The 27,643-nt window shown below is 41.2% G+C and overlaps 1 protein-coding gene across 1 annotated transcript in view; it reads left to right on the forward strand.

Annotated features, from left to right (window-relative positions):
- LOC117541869 (receptor-type tyrosine-protein phosphatase mu-like) overlaps positions 1–27,643 on the forward strand; it is a 164,405-nt gene that overhangs the window by 94,741 nt on the left and 42,021 nt on the right. Inside the window, 5 exon segments of the mRNA XM_034209138.1 lie at positions 7,404–7,677; positions 10,255–10,291; positions 11,042–11,116; positions 12,793–12,928; positions 25,455–25,762. Of these exon segments, the coding sequence (XP_034065029.1) occupies positions 7,404–7,677; positions 10,255–10,291; positions 11,042–11,116; positions 12,793–12,928; positions 25,455–25,762 (830 nt within the window).

Genomic DNA, 27,643 nt, shown 5'->3' on the forward strand with positions numbered 1-27,643 from the left:
ATGTGCAGCTGCCCAGATTAATGCCCCGGCGCCAAATGGAGAGAGGCCTGAGCAAGAAAGACAGAGTGATCGCTTTTTAATCTCCTCGCAGGTACAATTCAGAAGGCCTTATTCATGCTGCCATTCTTTCAGTGGGCTAATTACAAACCCCTAATTATAATTAACGGAGTGTCGTGAATCGGAGCTTCCATTAATTAGCATGCTGGGTTCCTCTTTTGTGTACCGTTGGAAGATGACACCAGATGACAGAGATGCGTCTTTGGAGATGTGACCTCAAGTTCAAGATCCACCTCTTAACCCTTAGATGCATAAGTGGGTATCTTTTGACCCGGTGAGGTGGTTTTCTTAGACTTAGAGTATCTTTGTAATTACATTTTTTTATCATTTCATATTCCAGCTATTCCTCAAAAAACATGTTTTGGATATCATGCCATTCAAATTTTAAATTGACATTTGATACATTTTAAGAAATCGTCGTTTTTGTATTACTACCCCAAGCTTCCATAAGTGGGTCAAAAATGCATTTTCTATGGAATTTCGTTTTTTTTTTCAAAATGTAAAAAAAATTTCAAATTATAAATAGTTAAATATAACATATTTCTAGTGTGAACCAAAATATAATACTTAATATTATACAAGTGATTTTTCTTATCCAAAATGGCATAAATTCTTAACTGGACTACTTGTATAGCGCTTTATCAAGTCTTTAAGACCCCTCAAAGCGCTTTACATACTACATGTCATTCACTCATTCACACCCATTCATACAGAGCAGTGTACCTTACTCTAGGAACTAACATTCATACACCGTTGGCCATCGGGGGCAACTCAGGGTTAAGTATCTTGCCCAAGGATACATCGACATGTTGACTGCATGGGCTGGGATCGAACCCACAACCTTCTGGTTGAAAGACGACCGCACTCCCTCGCAGCCACAGTCGCCCTCCAAAAACAAAAACGCATATTATTCTAATACGGGTCCTTTTTGACCCACTTATGGAAGAGTGTAGGGTCCAGTCACTCGTGCATCTAAGGGTTAACTGTTTCAGTGACGGAGCTTGTTTTTTATGATATAAAGAGAAAATAATGTGTTTTTGATAAATTTATTTTGAGCATCATATATGTTTTATGAATCTCTCAAGATGATCCATTACAAAAATCTAACCATTCATTAGTGGAGGTTCAGCACATGGCAAAAAGAACAACTCAAAACGAATGTAGGCGCGCTTTGATCACAGCAGAGCCTCCCCACGTCTAAACTTTAGGGGTTTTCAGATACACGGTTTTTTTCCACACCTCCTCCCTCTGTCTTAAATCTCGCAGGACACAAAGGTCGATATGCTGCCTTCATGTGCGCGCCTGATGTCTGGAAAAAATATGAATTGCAAAAGAAAAGAGGTGGTGGAGGGCAGCAAACAGGAGAGATTATGATGCAGGCCTAAAACGAGATACGAGCAGGCTTTTGAAGGTTTTTTTCCACCTCCACCTCGAGTGACACGCGATGCCTTTGAACATTTAAGGTGACTATAAAGTAGCTTTCATTCAGAGGAGTGTGGCAAGTCTGTTGGGATCTGCTGTGTGGCCAAAAATGATTATATTTTGGCCTCCTGAATTTCCACAGCTCCAAAAATTACAACATATTTAATCTTCTTTTGGATTGGAGGTTTGAAAAAAGCATCGCTACGACGTTTTAGACGCATATAACGAGATGTTTTCCAAATTGTTTCTTGAGCTAGAATACTGGAAAGAGTCCCATAAGTCTAAAAACTCTAAAACATAGATGATCTTTTGAGCATTTTGACGAACAATACAATTCCACACCATAGTTAGATATAATGTTGTGCTGCCATGTTTCAAGAGAAGCCATCACTTTTCTAGAGTGGTGGGAGGCTCATTTTGAAATTGAACACTTTATGAAATCAGTTTTAAAGCCCATAAGAAGTAGTGATTTGACAAGGGAGAACACTGATCTGCAGCGCCACAGAGCAAAGCAGCATGAGGCTTGATTTGATAACGCAATCTTGCACACTGATTGGGTTTGCGAGGTAATAGAGCTCCAGACATTTGAGTTTCGAGCAGCAGATGTTTTGCTGTAATACAGGAAGGGGAACTCACTGCAAGATCACACGATAGCGGTAGCTCATAAAAAAATCAAGACGTAACAGATGACAAATGTCCGTTTCACTTCATCATCCTGCAGTCATGCTGAAGTCAAATCATATTTCTAGGCAGACGTTGTCACTGCTGAGGGAGGAAGTCAATTCTTCATTTTTTCGTATAATTGCTAATCGGTATAACATTTCCAACTTGGATTTGGCTTTCTAATCTCCGGGGACGACACACGCAGCCGGGAACAATTTTTACCAGAGGGGACACTGTTCCTTTAAGAGGATTAGTGAACTGTCTATCAGTCATGTCGTGTTTAACTAATGTTTGCAATGGCCCCTCGTCAGGGAAATTCGCCTCCTCCATGGCATCAAAATAAATATTCACATGCTTCTGAAGAAATAACTGATTTGAGATGCTTTCCTTATCGTTCAAACCACTAAATCAGCCCTTCTCTCTTATTCTGACATAACCTTTGCCTTGGGCAAGCTTTAACACATATACATAAACAGCAAAATACAGCAGCTTCTGGCGTTGAAAGTATTATATTGAGGAAACCGAGTTCCTCTGTAGTTTGTACCCTGTAGCATCAGATTATCTGTGCCCAACCATGGCCTGAAATCAGTTAAGTGATTTTCTACAGTCTTAAAATAAGCACTAACTTTCTTTGATCACGGCATGGCAAACGCTAATAGCTGTGCCTTAACGTGACACAACTCGTTGCTTTTTACGACTTTAATGGCAAACGTAATCTATTGCATTTTCTAATTTGTTTGCTTTATAGCTTTATGGACACCAGGGAAATATAAAGAAGGCAGACTCATGGAAGAAGGATGCTGGGTCAGGAGAAGTGTGTTACTTACAACCGCTCTTAAATCAGACATGTAGGCATATAGAGCCAACCGATTAGCATTAGAGAGAGAGACAGTGATTGAAATGCTCCCCATACCCCTTCCCTCATCGACTCAAACAGCCCGGAGTTCTCCCCTATCAGCCCTCATGAAAAATAAATCTGAGTTTCAGGTCACTATCCAGTCGATTCCGAGTCAATCCGCCATAATTGGTTGGCGTCATATGGCGGCAGAGCTGAAATCTATTGGGCAGCGAGGCTGGAGGAGGCCTAATTGGTGTCAGCTCAGGTTGCACCGCTTCTGCAGGAATACAGGTCTTCCCTGCAAGCCCTCTGGCAGACACCTTATACCATTCTGCTCGTACACTCTTCATTCCTCTCTCCTCCCTTTGTCTTTCCATCTTCTGCTCGGGGAGAGAGGTTGAGGATTTCAGCAATTTTTGAATTAAATACAATTATGCACCTTTCACAGAGGCGTGTGAGCGGTGGGTTTCCTCTCCTGAGGTTTTTCTTTTAATTTGTGAACTAAAGGTTTAGTTGGCTGTTACCAGTACCTAGCATTGAGCTGAACCTGTTCATCACGTGTCTAGCAACACTGTGGATTAGCCTCAGAGCAGTGCTAACAGATCTTGTATTTCGGGCATATTTAAGGAAATTATAGTAGAAAAATGTACATTACTCAAATACTTTACATAAAGGGGCCCTATTACTTTTTTGGGTTTCCCTTTCCTGTAGTAAGTTTATATACGTTTGTGTGAGTGCAAATGGTCCCCCCCCCCCCCCGCCTGAACAGCCAAAATAAGACTAAATTGTTTGCTTCCGTAACATTATGGGACGGGTGGCACAGTGGTCTGTGCATCTGATCATCAGATCAAGGGGTGCTGGGGAACTCCAGTTCGAAACCCGCTCCTGCCGCCACTGCGTCAGGCCGTTGTGTCCTTGGGCAAGACACTTCACCCGGATTTGCTCCAGTGGGTATTGTCCACAGTACATGTATGACACTAATGTGTACTTGTAAAAGCGCCTCGATGACCTCGAGGCGTGAAGATAGACGGTGTGGCGCAGTGCGCTGTGCAATGATCATCAGATCAAGGGGTGAAACCCGCCGCTGCTGCGTCTGTAAAGCCGTTGTGTCCTTGGGCAAGACACTTCACCTGAACTTGCTCCTGTGGGTATTGTCCACAGTACATGACCATTACATGTATGATATGTGTAATGTGTATTTGTAAAGCGCTTTGAGCATCTGGAAAAGCGCTATAATAAATGTAAGGAATTATTATGACATCACTATCACACATCACTCTCGCTTTTATTGGCTAGCACTCAACAAATTGTATGTGATAAACTTAGGGGCGGGACATCTCTAAGCGGTTGACCAATCACAACAGAGCCAGCCAGCTAGTCAGAGCAGACTGAGAGGCAGTATGAGAAAAGTAAAGACCTTTTTGAACACAAAATAGAAGTATAAAACTGAAATGTAGCATAATATTAATGCAAAACCTTTACTTATATTGAAGTATGTATATACACTAAGATATTGCTACTTATTTCTATAAACGATCTAAGTACTTCTACCACCGGATCATGTGATCGTCTATTTGCTATCGGATCAAATGAAACAGCTTCAAAGTATTTGTTTTGTTCTTGATATCAAGCTATTGGTGCTCATCTGTTGTTTGTTGTTTTTTCATTGCTCATTCATGTCACACTAAATCAGGAAAATGACTAAATGACTCTGGTCTGTCAAAATGACTCATAATGTAGATTGTGAACTCAGCATGAGGTGACAAGGTGTCATCTGCTCAACGGCACATTAACATGACAGCAGTAATCACGAAAAAAGGAGATAATTGCATTTTAAATTCACTTTACATGTTGTAAGCAATTGAGGTGAAACTATTATGATTTTCAAACACAGTGTAAGTAATAATAAATAGTATTTTTATAGCGCTTTTCTCGAACCCAAAGACGCTTTACATTTGGGGAAGGGTAGACAAACAAGGACAGGCAATAAAACAACAACAAAAACAAAAAAAAGCAAGTGCTTGCATACAGCAATTTGCTGCTAAAAGGTGCCTTGTGGTGTTATTGTCGCAATCACTTACAAAGTTCAACCGAACATTGTTATTAAATTGCAAATTCATTGTGTGCTAGTCTTTAGTTTCCTGCCGCAGTAAATATTCTGCGAAACGGAAGCAGTGGTGTAGATTTCCACACTTCTTACCCCTTGGAGCCTCATAGCCTATGGCACTTGGTATTGTGCCCGAGGAAAAGCAGAACCATTCACACTGTGTCTTTCATTAAGTCATGGCACAGCCACATCATCATATCCTTAGAAGCCCCCCAGGAGGGAACCAGCTCTTGTTTTAGTTTCACTATCTGCAGATTGATTTGGAATATAAAATACCAATATGTGCAAGCTATTGGTAAGTGTGCAATGCTACAACAAAGCAAAAACAGAACATTGGGCTATCATTTCAATACGGCGTCACTGAATAAAAAACATAGCCTCTTTCTTAGGATCCTTAAAAGTGTATATGTAAAACCTATTGGTACAGCTCTATGATTGACAGCAGATATCACTCGAAAGATCCTTCATCATTGCCCACATCAGATCTACAGTGTTTTGGCTGAGGCCTCCTCACTGATTTCTCTGGCGCTCTGCAGCTACTTAAGGGGCTCCCACGTACCGTCAGCTCCTGCCCTTTGACCTCTGCTCTCAATAGGAGACAGTAATTAAGGGCTGATTTCTCCTGCAGACTCTCGGCAGGATTAAATATTTCATCACATCCCTTCCCGGCACTAAATAGGAGAGCTCTGAGGAATTGGGACACACCCACCCAGAGCAAAGGGGGATTTTTCTAATGACACGGCAAGCACCTTATGATAAACTATAGGGTTAAAGAGCACATGCTGTACACACAAGGGGACACTTAATCATCCAGTACCCACCGCGGGGAACAATTGATCATCTCCAGGGCTGTTTGTACTGTGACTACGGAGCTTAAGAGAACAGCCACTGCAGTGCACATTTCTTCTTCTTTGTTGTTTCTAATAATGTTGGCAAAGGAAAAGGTACATGGTCATCGAAGCTCTACATCCTGCCAAACCCGACCCATTGTTACTTGTATATGGCAATGAAAGGAATGATTAGAAAAATATGAATCGCAATGATTGAAAAGGCCATTTGTAAAATAGACAAGTAATTGGAAAACTATTTTTAAGAACAAGTGCATAGCCCTTTTTAAAAACGAATTTATACAGATACAGAAATGGGTCCTTGTGGTCTTACAAACATTTTGAAGGCATTTTCTTCCTCATGTGCGGAGCCGCCAGACTTTGAAAACCTGCGTCTTTGCGCTTTCATGTGCGTCCTATGTACTTCATACAAACAAAAACCCCCCACCCAATCTCCAAAAATGGGTAATGGTCGAAAAATCCACATGGTAACTTTAAATAAAGAAATTCAATTCAACAATATGCTTATTACTTATTCATTATCTTTTTATTTGTAAATATATCATGACAATTAAATATCCAAAAAAATCAGGATTCAGCTTTCAAAACCAGAGAACAATGTGAATTTCACATCATAGTATTCATTTGTATTCATTCACACATTTTTCATGGAATAATTCAGTGAGCCGTTTAACTTTGCTCCGTCTTCTGTAATAATAACTTGTTGTTTGCATGACTCCCTTTTGAAATGGAACACTAGTTCCCAATCATGGCTGGTTATCCTGCGTGGCAGCTGTAAACAGACTCTTTGTCTCTCACAGTGACTCAATAGATTTAACAGGTGGATGCGAGATGCATACTAACATGAAAGTGTATAAGACAGTCAGTCTCCCCTCCAGCTAAGTGGCCGGTTCAGAGACAATGTCATCTCTGTCAGAGGCACAGAGGGCTGCAGTTTTGATCGAGTTGAACACAAGGCACGGAGGGAGAGGAAATGGAAGGAGCCGGTAACCTTTTCAGTTGTTGAATAATGGAAATGCAAATAATGTCAGGCCCGGTCCGGTGTCACTGCTCATTTATCCTGCACTGTATTTTTAAGGGTATATCCTTGGGATTCTATTAGTTTTCATGCACTTACTCTATCTATAACTACTTGTGTATAGCAATGCTTGAGCTAATCAAAAAGCTAGAAACTGGTCTTTTAACTGGCATACAACAAAATGTCTCAAAATGTCAAACTTTGAAATGCAAATCTGAAATTACTAGATGAGAAAGTCATTATCTGTCAAATATCTCACGTTTAAATAAATATATTTCTAGAGATTTGGAGCTCAGCAACATGCGTTAATGTGCCGGTCATAAAGAAACCATACAACACTTTGTAATCCTTCCTTACAAACCAAAAAAGTATGCCTGCATTGCCAACAGCGTTCTTGAAACCCTTGTCTGGCCCATTGGAGTCTTTTAATTCAGTTTCTCCTGTTTGCAGTGCGTACCAGGTGGTGGTGGAGGAGGAACGTCCACGCAGAGCACGAGGCACAGCAGAAATCCTGCGCTGCTACCCAGTTCCCATTCACTTCCAGAACGCCACGCTCCTAAACTCCCAGTACTACTTCACCGCTCAGTTCCCCGCCGGCGGCATCCACTCGCCCCAGCCCTTCACTGTGGGGGACAACAAGACCTACAACGGCTACTGGAACGCCGCTCTGCTGCCTCAAAAGAGCTACAGCATCTACTACCAGGCTGTCAGCACTGCCAACGGGGTGGGTGCTTCTAAAACATGTATTTTATTCATGCAGTTCAGATGAAGAGGCACTTAACACGAGCATGGTGTTTCTAAATAGGACTCAAAAATACAGTATGACCATTCTGTTTTCCTTACAACTAGTGGTAGAAAGGAGGCTAACCAAGAATCTAACTGCAATACTTGACTTTATTATTTCCATTTTCTGATGCATTGTACTTCTACTCGACTACATTTTAAAGGGGAATATTGTTGTTATTATACTACATTTATTTGGCATTTAAAGATTTTAAAAAGCAAGACTTGATCAGTTTAAACGATTGAGTAGTGTAAACAAGCAGAATCCCTTTGGACCATAAAAATCTGCTTTTGTGTTATTTATCAATTATGCAGTTATATGACACATACATATTATTCTACTCTCTATAAGGAATACATTTTGAGACGTTTAAACACATTATGTTTAAATAATTTAGGATTTAAGTAAGTTACAATTAGTACTTTTATAAATGTACAGGTATATAAATAATTCTTCCACTGCTGGTTATAAAAGAAAATATAATTGCAAAGAGGACAAACGGAGGCAAAAAATAACACTTTACATGCTGAGTGTTGAATTCCCGGGTTGACAGTTTATTGTTGGCAGCGTCTCTTACGGTACCGTGCTAATAGGCATATAATCTACCTCTGCAACTTGACTATTGGATTAGCATAGTCGAGAAACGTCTAATTTGTTTACTTAATTTAATAAACCTCAAGCACTAACATCAGAATAAACAAATGCCACAGAATTGAAAGTAGTATTGTTTTCTAGTGTCTTATAGAGGACTGACTCTAACCTTCTGCCTAGTCAAACATCGCCTTTTCTTTTTAAATCCTTTGCATATCCACTTTAAAGTATACACAAAACAATGCTAAATATGATGGTGGGTTAAGGAGACTGAACGGCTGTCAGATTGATGGACTGGGCTCCTGAAAGGGGCTGAGTAGAGAAGTCCCTGACTCTACAAAGAGGCAGACACATGCACACAGCAGCACAATTGCATTTGGCCTCTGATAGATGTGTCAGTCCTCTGGTGGGCTGTACCAACAGCACTGTCTCCACTCTTAATAAGCTGCAGCAGGGTCAAGCATTGAATACAGAGCTGTGTGCGTTGACATGCGCTCTGCCTCCATTACCGTGGCCCCGTTCTCCTGCCTCTTCCTATGGAGCTGTATGCCGAAAACCAGACGAGCATTTGATCAATGGCATTTAGGAGAGGCAGTTGTCCCAGCGGCAGTTAAGTGTGGAAGGCAGGAAACGACAACGGGGTTACCGATCTCACAGGTCGCAGCCTCTGTCTTCGAGTGGCACTCGGAGGAGCCCTCCCTCCGCGGAGACACAGCCGACAGCTCAATGGCGACTTCAAGAGCCCAACCGATTATGGTCCTGAATTAGAATCACCATAAACAGCCTCCTTGAGAAACACCGTCACGTCTTTAAGAAGGCAATAGAAGTAACGTGAGGCCGGGCTGAATCCAATTAGCGAGTTTGCTCTTGAGAGAGAAGCACTGGCGGCCTGAAACTTTCCAAGTTGAACTGGTGAGCGATGTGAAGAGGCTGATAGTGCTCTTCCTCGCACACACAGAATGGAAGAGCCCCTCGTTGACACAGCAGAAAGCTCTGTTTCTGTGATGGACATTTCTGATGAAATTTCCACATTCAATGCTTTGTTTTACACTGGCCAAATGCACTCTCTTTCATGAAGCCATTACTGTCATATACTGCAAGCTTTAATTAATGTCTAACCATGTTAGAGTGATTTCTTTGGTCCTCTTAGACTAAATTAGCACTTGGAGAAGGTGAGTGCCATCCATGTATAGTTTTTGTGTTCTATTCAAATAAAAATCTAATATAACTTCTAATGTTGTTTTAAACAAAAGCACCATCTGACAGCTTAAAAGCGGCAGTAATGTGAATACACACGCACCGAGGATCATCTTCATTATGCCTCTCATGGCCTCTAAATGCTGTCCCTCCCATGTGTGCTCACTGCTCATTGGACAGCTTGGCTGGGTCAAATCCAGGGACACATCTCTCATGTCTTTTGTGTTGTACTCATTCCCTTTCCGTTCCTCTCTGTGTCCTTTTTCCTGTTCAACAGACCATTGTTGACAACAAACTTCTCTGCCAGCAGCGAGAGCCGCGTTTCTTTTTTTTTGTATGTTGTTGAAGGCTGTTGTGAGAGCTCAAACTGCATTACATATTCAGAAAGGCTCCCTGACGTGTCATTTTGGAGCGCCGCATGCTGGGTTGGTGTCGCTTGTCACAGGGCTCTGGTTTCTCCACAGTGGCTGACCACCTTGAGCCGCGGGCTGCCGACAGATCGCTGTTGGCTGACAAATCAGCAGCTCAGCCCCACTAATCTGTGCTGTAGGCCTTCTCGCCTAACTGCGTTTTGTGTCAGTCATTGAGCTCAACAGATGATAGGAGACAGCGTGGAACTGACCGAGCTGTTTTGTTGTAACCCGTGTTCTTAGAAAGGTGTTGTTGCAAGTGTGTGTCATATTAAACTCTGCTTCGCTTTCTTCCCTTTCATTTGTCTTATTTGCACAGGAGACTAAAATCGACTGCGTTCGAGTAGCCACCAAAGGTAGGGATAGATCTTAACATCCTTTGCGCATGATTTCTGAGAACTAACAAAATTAACATGAACTTTATATGAACCAACAGTCACATCTCGCACACCTCATTAGGTTTATTGGTGATGTTTAATGTGTTACCCTTTACAAATGTCTTAAAGACTAAAAATGTGAGTCTTCACATCAATATATTGACCAAGTAGATGTTTTTTCCATGACTCGGAGACAGCCTATGTGCCCATTGAGGTCTGTAGGTACTTAGCTATGCTGCCTGTACGTCCTGCTCCACACATTACAGCCAATGAAGTCTAAGCACCATTGATCCAGGAGCAGAATTGATAAGGCCGGAGGGAGCCCCAGTCGCGCCACATTCTGGGCCGTGAGAGATCCTGTCACATGCTCTGACAATCTTGTATATTTTGCACCTCCACTATGGATTTCATGTGGAGCTCCAGATATCTCTACATGGCTCAATAGTTTAAATGAAATGACACAGAGGTAACAGAGGTAGCAGAATCATATATAGGTAATTTCTCACCTGAAGGGACACATGTTAATGCACTACGTATGGCCCGGAGAGATATGTGGGAAATTGCTTTTGCTAACATGGCAAAGTAAATTGTGAAATGCCTTCTAATATTGTAATGTTGCATGATGAAGGGAAATGTTGGTGTGGCTGTTTTTCAGCTTCAGTGTGGCCTGTCTCTTTTTCTCTGTCTCTCTCTACTGCATGCTATCCTGGATCCACTGACTCTACTCAGCCGCCATACTTGTGACTCAGCTCACAACGCCGTACATCCGCATCGCCCCAGCAGCTGGGGACAGCCAACTAACAGGTCAGACCTGCTGCTTTCCAAAAACATACTCTGAGCATCTCAAGTATTCTGTCCACAACTTGGTTTGACCCACTACGTGTTTAATGAGGCAGCAATCCTGATGATTCCTTCAACAGGAAAACAAACAAGTGGCATATTGCACGTGTGTGATTGATTCTATGCAAATAGCAGGACAATAAACACAGTGATTAAATCAAAGACATTGTCTTCTACCTTCATCTCCTCAGCATTACTGGACATGAAAGACCTGTTTGAGGTGTGATTTTTGTATTTGATGTGTTGGAGCTTTTTGACAGGAGTGAATCCCCTTTCATGAATATTTCTCATTATTTTTGGGAAATTAAGTGCTGGTAGTGGTAGGTGTTGTTTGCTGCAGTCGCGACAACTGTAAACACACAAAAGGATGCTGAAGTGCATGTCATAAAGCTCCGGAGAGTTTTCAAGAGTGTCGCGCCTATTACAATTCTGCTCAGTTTCTCCTTGTGTGTAAAAAAGAAAGAAAGTAATCTGCAGGCTAGAATGGAAGAGTATTGACTTGTGGCAGCGAACATACAGCACTCGCATCTCAAATGGGGATTTGTCCCTGACAGCATTTCTGTAAGATTAGCCTGTAACAGTATATTTAGATAAAATCTTCTCCATCTGTCCAGACATAATTGTTAATATGTCACCTGTCTTGAAAATCCTCCACCTCTCTGGTTTAAAAAGTTGTATCTAAATAAAAGGCCTGGCTGTTGATAAGAGCACACCAGTGCGAGAACAATATGTCACAGCCAGCCCGGGATAGATATTTACCTTTTTGATAGCGAGAGAAAACGGCGACGCTGAGAGTAAACCCGCTCTAACAGATTGGTCTGACATAACAATTCATCATTCTGAATGTACCCCCAGTGACAGGGAATAATGGTGTTGTTCAGGTGGACAGTTGTCATTCCAGGGACGTTGTTTTCCTCCAAGTGCTTCTTATCACTTCGCAGGGAGCATACGGTGTTAAAACAAGACGCTCCCCTCTCTCTCTTTGTGTCTCCCGTTGTGTCTCCCTATCTCCTCCCAAGCTGATATTTAATGTGTTGGTTATTTCAGGCTTTTTTATCTTCTTGGGTATTATCTCCTACATTTTGTATAGCCCAGCAACCGTTTGCCCCAAACATGATTAACCAAGGGTAAAGATGATGCGCACTTATCTCTCGCAGTGCAGCTTGATCCTCAGAGCGCAGATGTCCACTGAGGACGGAGCAGAAGGTGGAGTCTTCAGGACAATAGGGAGTCACTTACTTTTAGAAACAAACACTACTCTGAGCCAATAAATGTGTATTGATATTTATGGTCCACAGAATGCCACAGAATATCAGAGTATTGATGAATCCACCTCACTCCTACACATAGTCGAATCAATGAGGAAATGAGGGTGTCGTTTTCTCATACTGATATTTTGCTGTAAAGTGTCCTTACTGTAAGGTAATTATTATATGTACTGCACTTTGGCTCGACCAAAAATCGTTTTAAAAATGTGCTATATAAATAAAACTTGATTTGAAATGCTAAAAGTATGGATATGCACTCTCCCGTTTGGTTGGTGTCGAACAAAAGCAAATAATGATTGGATCTGTTTCATAGTCTGCCCGATTAATTGCACTTTCTCTGTTTGATCTTTATGGCATTGTGATGTTTTTCAGGAGCAGCCACGCACAAACCTGACGCTGTGGAGCCGGAGAAGCAAACGGACCACACGGTGAAGATCGCCGGAGTCATCGCCGGCATCCTCCTCTTCGTCATCATCTTCTTAGGAGTGGTACTACTCATGAAGAAAAGGTAAGCCTTTCCTTTGTACTTGTTGAAATACTATTTCACATTTCTGGAAGAGCTTGAAATAACTTGCAGAAAAATACGTAGCTTCGGTTTCATCATTTTGTATATTTCTCCCTCAAATGGTAGTATTGTCAGTGTCGTGGTAAATAATTAATGTGATCATGTTGATACGCCCCATTAAGGCTGTTTACAGCCATGAGATACAGTGTGCCATGAAAAATTAATCCGTTTCCACGGCACCCTCAAACAAATGTGCAGCGCTTCAATGACATTAGGATGGGAATAGGAAATAATGTGTTGAGGCCTGTGGTTTGGAGGGAGGCGGGGGAGGAGATAAGAAAGAAAATATGATGAAAAGGCTCAAAAGAAAGAGGATGGCCACATAGCTGAAGGCTACGTTTACATTAGCCTGGACCCCATACTGGAGAGAGGTCCTCAGTACATATCCCAGCCATCAGGGGAGCTCAAGCTCAGCAAATATCAACCCCCTTTGTCCACAGCAAAGCTTGAAATAACACTGTCAGGTTCTGCATAGATTGCTCTAGTTAGGCGAGGAAAAAAGAAAAAAATTCCAGTAAAACTTAGTTTGCATTAACTTTAATTTACTGTACTTTCCGTTGGAGTTGGATAGCGTGTGTTGAATTAAATAGTAAACAACAGTGAAGTAGAGTGCGGAGGCATAGATGTGTACTAATACAATCACCATGTACCGTGTTTATTTTTGACAGTAATATAATATTCTTCATCTTCTGTGTATAGCACAGTGATCAGTGGGTGGGTGTGAAAAGCAGCACTCTGTAATGGAATTGTTTTCAATTAGCCTTAATCAAACCAGAGATGGAGATGACTTCATTGGTTGAATTTCGTGTAATTTACTGTTGCCAACAGGGAATCGGAGTTGTGTTTAGACATTCAAAGCACTCATTAAGTTTCAACCTGGGAGGTCAGATATGGTAATTCCTTATAGATGTATAAAATGATGTGTTCACAAAAGAGGAGTTTTACTGACAGCGTGGCTGCTCTTGATTTCCCATCACATATCAATAATCTCAATATCAATATAATTAGAATTCTGACCGTATTGTACTGAGCCCCCCCCCCCCACCCAACAAAGCATGACATGACTCCAAGCGATCACCTTTGCCCTCATGTTCACTAGTGTACCTCCACGTATGCCACCATATCTGATTTTGTTCATTTCTACTCTTTTTTCAAACATTAATATATTTTTACTTTTTCTTTCCTTTTCATTCCATCCCCTCCCCTCCTCCACTGCTTAAATCCTACCACCACCCCACTCGGCAGAAGAACCTATCACTCCTACACTTACTACCTGTAAGTAACCACTTTGTGTAATGTTAGTGCCATGCTTCTCACCCTCACGCTGTTTCCCATGCATGCAAAGAGCCATGTCATCCTCCTCCTGCTCAGAGCCATTACAGAGACCTCACTGTAATCTCTGCTGGAGGAACGGAGGACGCCACCTCCATGATGAGCGTATCACATCATACTGTATGTCACATTGGCACGACTTCTGACGAAAGCACGCAGACGCAGCTACACCCCCACAGCATTAACCTGCCACTGAAAATACTGCAAACATAATGTCTGTTCGACTTTAAGGAGTTTGTTCATCAACAGCTATGAACTACACTGCCTTAATGATTGTACGGCTGCCCAACTCATGTCTTCAAAGGCGGAAAAAATCAATGCAGGAGCTACTGCATTTTTACTGAGTGTGAATTTTTCATTGGCCTCCGATGATTTCATCTCTGTTGACTTGTCAAAGTAAGAGTTTTTGAAGTGCTTATCGCAGTGAATCTATGGTTTAGTGCCTCAATAAGCTTGTCCAAATTCTCTCTCTTTGCACACTTGTGTATACACTCAGAAATGCAGTAAATAAGTCTAGGATTGGCCATGATAAGCATGAGCGAACGTGTTGATCCTACCAATGTGGCTCCATGCATGTGACAATGTGAAGTCGTTCCCTACCCCTACTCCATCTTTCATCATGAAAACATCTCATGCTTTTTAGTTTTATTTTCTTGAGCATGTTTTTGGGTTATTGCACGTCCATCCCATCAATTCTATGGTGAGGGTGGAGTTGTGTCTTTAGCTGAAAATACATTTCCCCGGATCCCAGGATAACCTCCTTTCTATATAGAGGTCTCCAACATCATAAGACAATAGCCGTAGCACTCCTATACTCGCTCTTAATAGGACACGTGGTTCCAAGTCACACCTCTGAATGGTAAAGAAGCTTATTCTGCGGCTCTGGCTTCACTGCTTTAGCTCACAGGCTCCCCTCGTACGCTCTTTGTGATGGATGCCGACTAATCTGTCTTGAGATGGCTGTGATCAGAGCAGTGAATGGAGGCTGCCTCACATCAAAGAACTTCTCAGAATACACCTGGAGATAATACTACTCTGAATACTCCGCGTGTCACTCATCTTAGATCACAGCTGCATTGGATGGAAAGCCCCGGTGACTTTGGAGAAGTGGTGTCATCAAAGCTAAGCGCGCACATTGGCCGAGTTAAGCAGGAAGAGATGAGGTTGTCAGTGAAACAATCAAAATATCAGTTTTTGGGGATTTATTTTTTTAACAGCAAATGGGTACAAATATTTGCATAAAGAGGAGATGATAGTTTCTACAATAACAAGTCAATTTTTCACAAGAAGATGGAGAGATAAAGCTAGTTTTCAAACAAGTGTTTTAATAATTATTTGGAAAAGTATTCCTCCATTTGAAGGACATACTGTAATGCCTTAGACGGATTTGTCTGGAGGCGCGTTTGCTTTGATTGACAGGTCTTAGGTTAGCCAAATTGGATATTCGGCTGCTAACACGTTACAGGATGCATTTGAACGCTTAAGCCAAAATGGGTGCCTTCAAAAATGAATGTATGTGACATGAACAGCACAACGTCGACGCTTCCCTGCATTCTCCCGTCAAAATGAATTCGAGGGGTTGCGAATGTTGTGACTCCGCTCCAAAAGCTGACAGGATATCAACATAATATACAGTAATGTAAGCTGAAGGAGTAATGATTTCCATTTGAAAATGTGCCATGACTGCAGCAAATAATAATGGATAATTAAAAACTCGGCTTTGAGAAATTGGAAATAAATAAATTACCTAAGACTTCTGGATCTCTGTAACCAGCAATGTTTCCTTCGGCACGACTCCTATGATGTAAAATCAAAACATATTTACATGCAAGATGCCTATTTGAACAATTAATTTATGAGTGGCTCGAAGGTGTTGTATAGCAGTTGATAACAAATTCAATGACGTCTTGATCAACTGTTATTCCCCTAGTCCTCTAATGGTGCTGTTAATTGTAGACGTATGGATATTTTGCGCACTGCAAGCAAATGGTTTCAGGAGAAATTATATAATTACTGTATATGTCATGTGTTATTTTCACCTCTGTAAATTAAGAGTGTAATACAACACTTTTCAGCTAAATACATCTGGATGTTCATCGCTAGGCCTGCATTACCAATTATTTCTCTACGAGGTAATTAACAGTAAATATTGATTTACATCGTGAGAAATTGACGTTGAAAATGATGCTGGAGTGAGCAAGGATGTCCATTTCAATACAACAACCCCCCATCCTCACATGTTTTCTTTATATCTGTCTATGTGCAGTAGCATTTAGGGCTGCACGATGTGCCGTGACGATAATCGTGATATGCGCATGCGCGATATTCACATCGCGTGGACGTGCGATTTAAAAAAAGGCAAATTAACTCAAACAAGTCATGTTACAATTATTTTGCTGCTTGCTACAAAAGGAAAACTTGCGCGGCTCTCATGTCAGGGGTACTTGAGTGAGTGACATGCTGGCTCTGCATGCACAGCAAACCACCAATCACAATCAAATCTCTACCCGGACATTAAAGGTAAAAACACTGAATAAAGTAGTTTCCTGTGTTTCTCCAGGGCAGTTCGGCGCTGCTAACCGAGCTAGCTCAGCTTGTTGCTCTGATAACTTAAGATCCAGACGTCCGTGACTAAAATCCATCATCCGGTTAAATATAGTTTAAAAAATACCAATTTTATAGCATTAAAGTTCAAGAAAGGATGGTTTGCGGACAAAAAACTGTATTTTCTTCAATTCCTGTATGTTTTCATATCGCAATATATATCGTACAGGGGGAAAAAATCGCAATGTCAGTTTTTTGCAATATCGTGCAGCCCTAGTAGCATTAATTTGAAGCCACAAGAGCATGTAAGCTAATTGGAAGGAAGATTTGCACCTTGAGGTGTTAAGGCCGAGTTAGAAAGGTTCCCACCAAAGTGTTGCTTAAAGTTAAGTCATTATAATGATATTGTTACTTCTTTCGGGGCGCTAGAAGACTAATTATTAACACATATAACTTCCTAAACCCAAAGTTTATATGACCAAATTAAGGGTTATCTGCAGTTCTGCTGACAGCCTTCATGAGATTACAACAGCTCAATGATTGATGAACCCCATTAATGCTCTTATGCATTCATCAAAGTCTTTTAAAGGCATGAGAACATCCTGCAGTCGCCAAAATATGCACTTTGGGTACATTGCCAGAGGTGGCTGCGGGGCCTAGCTCGCAACACAACATCAGTCAGAGCACTCATTAGAGATGCAGTTACATGTGTGATCAAATATATGATCGTTCTTTAATCAGGTGTCCGTATACCGGCCGCCCGTCTCCTGCTGCTGGGGACAGGAGGGGGATCAATAGCACGGGGCAAGGGATGCGATTGGGTTTTTATTCCTGAGAGAGTTCGATTCATCCATCAAGCAGGCATGTTAAACACGAGCACACTTACTGTATCACTCTGTGACTGATTGGTCAGGCTTGTCACGTGCTCCTTAAACCTCAGGTATGTGATCCGACTGTGTAGATGTCTTCTATTAACCAAGATTTTATTAATCTTTTCAAATAGGATTTAAAGTTATCACTCTCTTAAAAGTCACATTTGGGCAGTGGTGGCCAAAATAGAAGTTTGAGGATTGGCATGTCATCGATCTGGCAGTTATGGAGCAACATTATTATTCATTTGTTGTTGTGTTGTTGGCCACCTGGCAAAGTAAGTCCAATAACCCATCTCTTTTTGTTCTGTTTTTGGTCCCTACCGCTTTCTGAGTGAAATGACTGGATCTATAGATGCTAAATGCTTTACTTGGTGAGCAGGTAGTTTGTGTATCTGCTGTTTGGTGCAGAGAAGGTGTACTGTGGATTTGTATAGCTTTTACAGCTGCCTGTTGAGGCTGAAAACAACGAACCAGAAACCATGAAGTTGGGCGCTGGATAGCTAAACAATGAGCTAAAACTCTATTTAAAGCTCTGTAAAAATGGGAAGACCTATGTTAGACTTAGACTGATTTATTGAGTTGCATTTACTTCAGAATGTTGTTGCTCTGTGTAATTGGTACATTATTTACTCAGTTGATTTTCAAATGATCACATGAAAGGCCCTTAGGTACACTCCAGTTACAGGGTCTTGTTTTTAATGTACCATGCCTGACAGCAAAGAAAGTATGATTACATTGATAGATATATTATACAAATTTGAAGCCATGTTTTCACAACATATCTACTCGTGAATTTAGTCTATAAATATTGGTGTTATGTTTTGAGGTTTCTGCCTGCTGTTTTATTGAATCAGCTCAGAGGAAGTGATTTTGTTCAGGAGAGACCAGTCCGTATCCATCTGGCAGGTGGTCATTGATATCCTAAATCCCTGATGGTGTGATGAGTGCATACATTTCATTGAGTGGGTCTGATGGTAAACAAACCTGTATGCCACTAGCTGCTGTTATTCACTGAACTCATGCAGTGATATATCGAGAATAGAAAAAATGGCTTAAATTGCTTCCTTTTTACCGGAAACACACAGATGTGTAAATCATCATTCATGGGAGGCCTACTAAACGCACCATGTATAACACAATGTGCTCAGGGCAAACACCTTCATTATACCTACAAGCCGAACATGCAGCAAGAATCACATTAATTGGTACAAGCTTTGCAGATTTTTGCACCTACGAGCTCTGAATGTTGATGAGGAGGGGAAGAGAGGAAGAGCAGCTCGAGCAGGGCGAAGGGGTCTCATTCTTGGAGTGATAGAGTTTCAGTGCATACGTTTTAAAATGAATTGTCATTTACAAAGTGTCTATCTGTTACACTTTGGCACTCTTGCTACTTACTTAACTATTTATATGTATAATGGGATTCAGAGACAGGCTATTGTAATTGTATAAAAAAAACAGTGGACATTATTAGCACAATACAATATGTATAATATATATTTTGTAAAATATGTATAATGTTTTTTTTCTTATTAAAAGAAAACATTATATTAAATGCAGTTCATTTTATTTCTTGATTTAAATCTAAATGAAGTATATTTAATGATCATTAAATAACATGAATATAATTAAATATAGGAACAAGGAAATCTGAGACTAAAAACGTTTTCTTGTAAGTTTGTCTTGAACTGCCGAAATAGGAAAATACATTAAAAAGAAAAGTACTTTAACAGATACAAAATGTAAAAAATCAATGTCTTTCTAAAGGTAACTCTAAGGGTGCGTTCACACCTGCCTTGTATAGTCCGGTTGAATCGAACCCTGGTGCGTTTAGCCGCTTGGTGCGGTTCATTTGGGTCGGTGTGAACACAATCCGAGACCTCTTAAGTGAACTAAACAACCGGATTCTGGTCCGCTAAAATAGGTGGTCTCGGAGCGCTTGCTCGTGAACTCTGGAGCGGTTCATTGCTGGTGTGAACGCGATCCGCACCAAAACATAGGAAGCGTAGTATTTACGTGTCACAAGAACGCGGATATCTTCAAAATATTTAGCGAAAGAGTCTTTCAAGACATCCGCGGTTGTTTAGTTAAAGAGGAGCAGAATGAAGTGTTGAACAGTGAAAAGTAAAAATTCTCCGTCAACTAGCCTACATAAAAGTAAGAACACTTGTCGTCGGTGAAACACCCCTCCTTACTGCAGAACGTCTCTCATGGATAATGTGCAGCGGCGCGGTCATTATGGGGAAAAGAACACCGACAGGCTGATCAGGAGCCCGACGCGGAGGGATCTAGATCGGCATGAAGGCATGCACATTATCCCGCTTATCACATGGCCACATTCTCAACAAAGTAACAACATGACTCCCAATATTAATTGAAATGCTTTTATGGATTTAGAAAATGATTTTATTGATTTAAAAAATAGTTGTATGTATTGATTTCAATTGTCATGCATCCGCTAAGAAAAATAGTCCGTTGTTACTGTTTGAACTAACGTAGCAACGGCAGGAACTGCTTCGATAGCGTTTTTGAGGAGCTTTTTGATTACAGATTTGAAAACATCGTTGCTTGCTTTAAAAGTAGCACAATTCATTATGTCAAACCTTGGAAAGTATCTAGATATCCCTGCCCTAATGCCAAAGTAACTGGCAATTGAATATGTGTCGCCGTCTGATGTCTATGTCTGGACCGTTGCGTAAAAAGGAGGGTTTCTGCCCGTTACTTCTCCGCTGTTTTCTTGTCGCTCTTGTCTTGTCAGTTAAAAAACATGCAGTTTGCTTTTCAGCCAAACTGTATACAGTTAAATCGAACGGACTTCTTTGTGCAGATGTGAGCGTCCTTAACAACGGTCAATAAATCCTTGACAGCGGTCTGTCTGTTCTGGGTTAACAACGTGTCACGTGTTCTGAATTGACCAATCAGAATCGAGTATTCAACAAAGCCATGTAATAATGTTTTTTAAAGCACGTTGTCTGATTATATAAATCATATGCGCGGGCCGCTAGTGTGTATTGATCTCCAGATTAACAGCAGCATGAGAATAACCTGCCGAAAGTGCCGATGCTCCATGGCGGAGGCTCCGCTAGAAATTGCAGGGATTTGTGTTTGTACCCCCTTAATGTCTTACCAATGGTTGAACAGCATTTCCGAGCACATGACTTGTGTTTAAAGTTTATAGTCCGTTTGAGTTTTGCCCTGTGAACGCAAACCGAACCTTCTGGAAAATGAAACAATGTAACAAACTGTGGTCTGGTGAGCACCAGAGAGCGGACTATTAGGTGTGAATGCACCCTAAAATGTTATTTACAATATCTGAACATAAGGCTTTTGCTTTAACCAAAAACAGCATTTTTCAAGGTTCTTTATTTAGTCAAACGAACATAGCTACAGTGTAGTTATGCCGATGGACATCTTGTGTCACAGGCTTCTCCAACAGAGCAACACAAAACACAAATGCACAGAAAAAATATAGAGCAAAATAGTTTTGAAAAAGTGAAATAAGAGTAACTATGCAAGTTATTGAAATAGGATATATAGGTAAATACTTTTTAAATAATGTTTAAGTAGCAGCCAGATGAATATTAGGGATGTTGTTTCAACAGTTCAGGTGTTCAACAGTCTTATTGCCTGTGAGATGAAACTCCCTGAGTTGAGAGTGTTATTGTGTTAATGTTATTTCTGATCTCTCTCTGTGGTATTTTTTAGTACAACTAATTCCTATCTTCAAAAAGTGAATTAAACATGAGTTATGAAGAACAAACTTCACTTCAGTGTTTGTGTGAAAAAATACAAATGTGTACAGAATCGATGAAAGCAATCATTTGGCAGATAAACGATTTCCCTGTCACTGAATAGTCTGCATTCAGACATAGTTTCTATCATTGTTGCGGATGTTTCTCCTGCTAAAGTAAATGAATAGGACTGAGATAGAAATATGATTGATAGACAGGAAAGAATGTGTGAAAGATGGAGACATGTTTGAATTGAGACACAGTGCAAACAACCACTGAAGTGCCCCCACTGCGCGAATCAAAGACGCTTCTGTTGCCCCTCCCAGCTGCGTGTCACTCATCTAACACACACACAAATGCTGTGGGTGTGTGTGGATCCTCTAATGAAGCCTTCTTTGTCTCTGTGTCACAAGGTTTAGGCTGTGCCAGTGCAGAAATGAGGCCCACCATGCTGAGCCTAAGGTTTTGAAGCTTTTAGAAGTTGCAGCGGCATCACCTCCTGCAGAACTGAGATTCTGGCAAACAGGCGCAGACACACAACTCACGCGGCTTCCTTTCTGTTGTAGCTGCACTCACAGAGTTCGGAGCTCTGCTCACTTGGATCCTAGATCTGCCACGACTGTCATGTACGGCCTGCAGACAAACCCTCTAATGAGAGTTGCCTAATATAGTTACCTGCAGTGTTAGCTCGGTCTTTACTTCTACAAACACCTCTGCCATCTGTCTGCCTCTTCCTTCATATGCACATTCACTGCTGCTCACAGACATTTGTGATTTTATTGTCGGGCATGCCTGCAAGCAATCAGTCCTGTACATTTCTTGTTGGAATCTTTCAATGTGCAGTTTTTACTCCAACTATCCGGGGATATGATAAATGGTCACATTCATCAAGATGCACAAACACTCAACTCCACACTTCCTCGTACTATCTCTGTCAGCACATCAGAGCCAGTAATATAGTCATCTATCATTACATTTTCCCCTCTTACAAATGAGGAGAGAATAGCATGCCAATTAATCTTCATCTAACACCCACGGTGCCTTGCAAACATCCCACTATTGCTGGTGCTTTCCTCATTTTGGCACTGGTGTCTGTGCAGCCTCGATTATCTCCAACGCTCATTCTTCAGCAGCTACACAGGCCAGGAAAGAGAATCAAAATCCTAACAGACGCGGAAACAGGAACAGTGATACAGTTTTAAAACATGGATTATAGTTGTTCCTAATAGTCTTCTCCATGAGTGCTGAATCAGTCTTAAGATTGCCTCGGGTACATACAGCCCCCCCCTCCCCTCCTCACTCCTCCCTTTGACAATATGAAGCTATATCGTAAAAAAAGAGACAAGATTGCCATTTTGTTTCCGACTCTAATTGCAGATTTAAAGACAAAGTGAGTCCGGCAGATGAAAATGTCACTACTTTGTCACTTTGCGTTCTGAAGAACGGATCCACTATTAGCCTCACGTCGCGGCCTTCAGAGCAAATGACTGTTTGAAGGCAGCGGGGGCTTGTTGCCATATGGCACCAGACAGCGACAAAATTGAATAAACAGAGTAGATTTGCGAAAACAAAGCAGCAGGAGTGCATCATTAGATCGCAGTTGTCCGTGAGAGAGACTGCAATTCAAATAGGCAGAGGGGTCACACAGAGAGTAACAAAGTGCGGGGATCAGTGTGAGGGCTGCCATAGTTAATTCTCACTCCGCTCACTCCCCTCCAGCTACAGAGCAGCCGCAGACATCAGACACCGCTACAGCTTACAGTGTTGCTGCTCAAGCTGTTTGCCATTTTTCTGATGTCTCTGGAAATACACTGTAGTGGGTTAACTCCTCGGAGTGATAATGAGAAGCATTATTTATCATCCTGGGGACATTTTATTATGCAAGTGGTGATTTCTGGAAGGTTAAAGGTCGGCTTCAGAACAGCACCCCTTCAGGGATTCAGTCTTAGTACAGTTCAGGGTCAAAGGTTGAGAAACCCAGCAAACGTGTTTAGACTCAAAAGTCCAACTTTTAAAATATTTGAGGTTTCTCATTTTGCAGCATAATGCAATGTATGCAGTCATTTTTCAGTTTGCCTTCCTTCATTATTTTATATAAATAGATCTTCATTATTATAACAAGAATCAGAATGATCTTTTTGTAATATCTCTTGCTGTGTAGTTGCATTAAAATGAAATAATACAAGCAGTAATAAACTAAGACTGTCATGTAATGTAGCATCTACTGTTGAGCAGACTTTAATCAAATGTATTATAGTCTTACACATAATAATGTATGTCGATTAGGGGTGTAACGGTTCACAGAAGTCACGGTTCGGTTCGTACCTCGGTTTGGAGGTCACGGTTCGGTTCAGTTCAACAAGAAAAAGCAACAAAAAAGTCCCAAATGCATAATTCCAGGTTTGTTGTTATTTATGTTTGAACAGTAGAGCAAGTTTCAGTTTAAAAATAAATAACTCTTTTTTGAATAATGAACTGTATTAAACAGTTAAAAACAAACCACACACTCAGATGGCCATATTATCTATAATGGCTGATGTCAAACAAAAAGGTTTCATCAAGCTGTAAAGCTAAAAAGAATGTCTTGAAAATATTACATCATAAATAATAAGAAAGTGTTTCAAGAGCGCAAAGTCGTTGAAAAACATATGCCAAAAGCTTCCGTTATTTATTTTGGTCTCACGGCTCTCATGTCTATTGGTTTATAAAAGCAGCGGGGATCAGCTGCTGCTGCCTTTTCCCGGGCTCCGGTGATTGGCCAATCTGGGTGATGCCTTCTGATGTGATTTAGCATGTTTGGCGTGTGTTACCATTATATATAGTGTAGTGGATACTGCCCTGAATGACAGACTTTTCTCCCACTCGTAAAAAAAAAGGCGTATTCGTCGCGTGACTGCATGTGCCGAACCGTGACGTCCGAACCGTGACGGTACGGGACGAATACGGATACCGTTACACCCCTAATGTCGATATTTAATATATTCCATGTAGTGTTTCAGGGACAACGTACTGAGTTAGTACAGTTATTCATTTTAAGTGTAATCGTTTTTTAATCAAGTTAATAGGCTTTTGCAACACTTTGTGGTGATCTTCAACTATTGCGATATACATTTAGTGCACTCCGTTTGTAACAGTAAGAATACTGTAACATTAGATCATAGAAAACGTATGAGAGAAATCATACAAGTTATAAATAATAAATATCCTGTGTACATGATTTCATGCAAATGCTAAAACAGAACATCATACTCTTATCCGTCTAATATCTATATGAAGGCAGCTCCAGCAACAACAGAAGCTCATTATGACCCTTGCATGTGTGTTTTGACCAGGGACAAACAGCGAGCCCTGGCCACAAGACCTTAAAGTCTCGCTGGTGTACAAAGGGGGGAAAAGTTCATGAATAAAGAACTGAGTGTGGACAGCTTTATCGGGGAAAGGTCAAAATCTTGTCTGATCCAGTTATTCACAGTCAGTAAAGTGAAGCCAGGACAGGTGAGCTCGGCATCTGCTTTCACAAACTTAGAATCCATCTGCAGTCTTGTTATGCATACAGTACACGTTGATCTGTGCTTGTGTGCGCTTCCCTGTGCGTTCACTCCCTACACAATGCTCTAATGGTGTTTGATCTGGAGCAGATTGCTTGTAGGCTCCAGCACATCAGCTCAAAGTAGGTCAATAAAAGCAGGTTGACTGTTTCAGTTCACCGTTCAGCAGCCTGTATTCTCCCGCCCCCAAAATCCTATAGCTAATTTTAAATCATCAGGGCCCCTGATGTATTTGGGCTAGGGTGTCACACCTTTCCACACTTTCAAGGATTTATGTGGCACTGCTTGAAAAAGCCGAATAATAAAACCTAATGTGACCGCAACCCAGGAAACATTAGCCATTTCATTACATCTGAGTCATCCCCCCCCCTGCGTCATATCAGATCAATTCAGGAGCAGTCATTGTTGCTTTGGTCTGATTGATGTTTTTTTATTTCTTCTAAAGGAAATTGGCCAAGAAGCGTAAGGAGACTTTGAACAGCACCCGCCAGGAGATGACAGTGATGGTCAACTCCATGGACAAGAGCTACACGGAGCAGGGCACCAACTGTGACGAGGCCCTGTCCTTCATGGACACACACAACCACACGCTGAACACACGCAGCGAGTGTGCGCTCACACTCAACGGCCGCAGCGAGTGTGCGCTCACACTGAATGGACGAAGTGAATGTGCGCTAACGCTGAATGGACGAAGTGAATGCGCGCTAACGCTCAACGGGCGCAGCGAGTGTGCGCTTACTCTCAACGGGCGAGGTAAGATGGCCCTGCATCGGCCTACCTGGCTTTCACACACACACACACACACACACACACACACACACACACACACACACACACACACACACACACACACACACACACACACATAGCATGGTGGAAGCAATTTATTTGGTTTGGTCAGGTGAGAAGGAAATCAGAGTTGGCTGCACACCAAATATTCCCACTGGAACAACCTTTACATTTGATTCTTGGTCCTCTTCCAAGTGAACTGTGGAGTTTCTGGGGGAACATATTCAGGAAAAAAACCAAGTTGATAATAAATCCTCATCATTGACTCCCCCACAAAAAACATCCAAATCTGCAAAACAATAGGTACTGTATCAAAACTCATCGTGAGACCATGTGACTGTTTCCTATTATCCTATGATTTGAGTGTTTATCTATTCGCCCTTTTTGGTCATTTACCACATCCAGTTTCATAAATGGGTTTTTAATGGAGAGCCGTCTAAATGTCTTTGTTTTTCTGTGTTTGACTCTATTCAGCCAGTGCAAACTATTTTAAACTGAATTTGTAGCTTTGGAAAATCTACCAGTTATTACCAGTGCTCGTGTTAGCCAATAGGGAATGGGCTTCTTCGTATTAGTTTAACAGATTTAACTTTTTTCTTAAACAAGAGATTCATCCCTTTTCTCAAAATCTCAAGAGTTTTCCGTCCCTTTTTTTGCCTTTCCTATAATTATCTATATTTTTATTGAAAGTAAGTTAAAGGTGGGGTAGGTACTTTTGGAGAAACAAGCTCGAGTGCGCTAGAATTTGAAAATACACAGCCGGAAAAAATCTGCCACTTCCTTACAGAGCCCCTCCTCCAACACACACGAACGCGCACATGACCAATGAGGGCACGAGATAAGTTTGTGCACAGATGGAAGGCTGACAGGCAGGTAGGCCATCCAGTTACTTTAGCCGGGCCGGCTAAAATGATTGGTCGTGCTTTTTACAGCGCTACGGCTTCCACAGATGAAATGTTTTGTCAAAGCACTTAAGATATTCATTGCTATCGGGATGTTAAGAGCATTCCATGGAATATAACAAAAAGTGTATCTCGAGCCGGTTTCTCAAACTTACCTACCCCACCTTTAAACTCAGATATGTTTTAATAGTCAGTAAGCTATTATGCACATTAAGTACCCAGCCCACCTGGGCTGACAAAACACTACACACATAACAAACAGAGCAATAACATAGTTTGATAGAACAGATGAAATACACCTTTATGCATGCAACAACAAAGCACTTATGAACACAATCCATCTCCTTAGACATCACAGCTATTAATCGCACATCTGAGACACAGACTGTGCCTTTAACACATCAAACATAAAGTGTCTCCCAGGCATTTTACATTTTGTCTGTAAACAGGTACCTACATTGATCAGGCATAGAAAAACAAATAAATCAGGACATTCGGCAGACATTTCAATGTAACGCCTGTATCTAAGAATGTGATATAAAGGACAATAGAACAAAAAGTGCATTTAGTTTCCGACCTCTCTTAGATCACACAGGTGACACTTTCTATTTTCCTCTGAAATTGAGTGGAAGTGTCCGGTTTCCACCGCCAGAGGCAAGAAACCTCTCCACTGAGCTCAGACAGACCTCTGCTCTCTGCTCAGGTCACAGGTGACACCGTGCTCTGGATGGTAAATTACTTTCTCAATGTTGGTTTACTCCAAACTTCTTGTGACCATTTCTGTTTATCATTTTCAAATGTTATTATTTTAAGCCTAATTATACTAAAACATAATTCATTTCTTTATCTATTTACATGAATTGGATAAGTTATGCGGCCCAAAAATAATTATTTGATGGAGTTTTTAGAAAATGAGTGTTATTAGGCATGTTGATTAATCAAT

This window comes from Gymnodraco acuticeps, unplaced genomic scaffold (assembly GCF_902827175.1).
Source record: "Gymnodraco acuticeps unplaced genomic scaffold, fGymAcu1.1, whole genome shotgun sequence".
Classification (NCBI taxonomy): Eukaryota; Metazoa; Chordata; class Actinopteri; order Perciformes; family Bathydraconidae; genus Gymnodraco; species Gymnodraco acuticeps.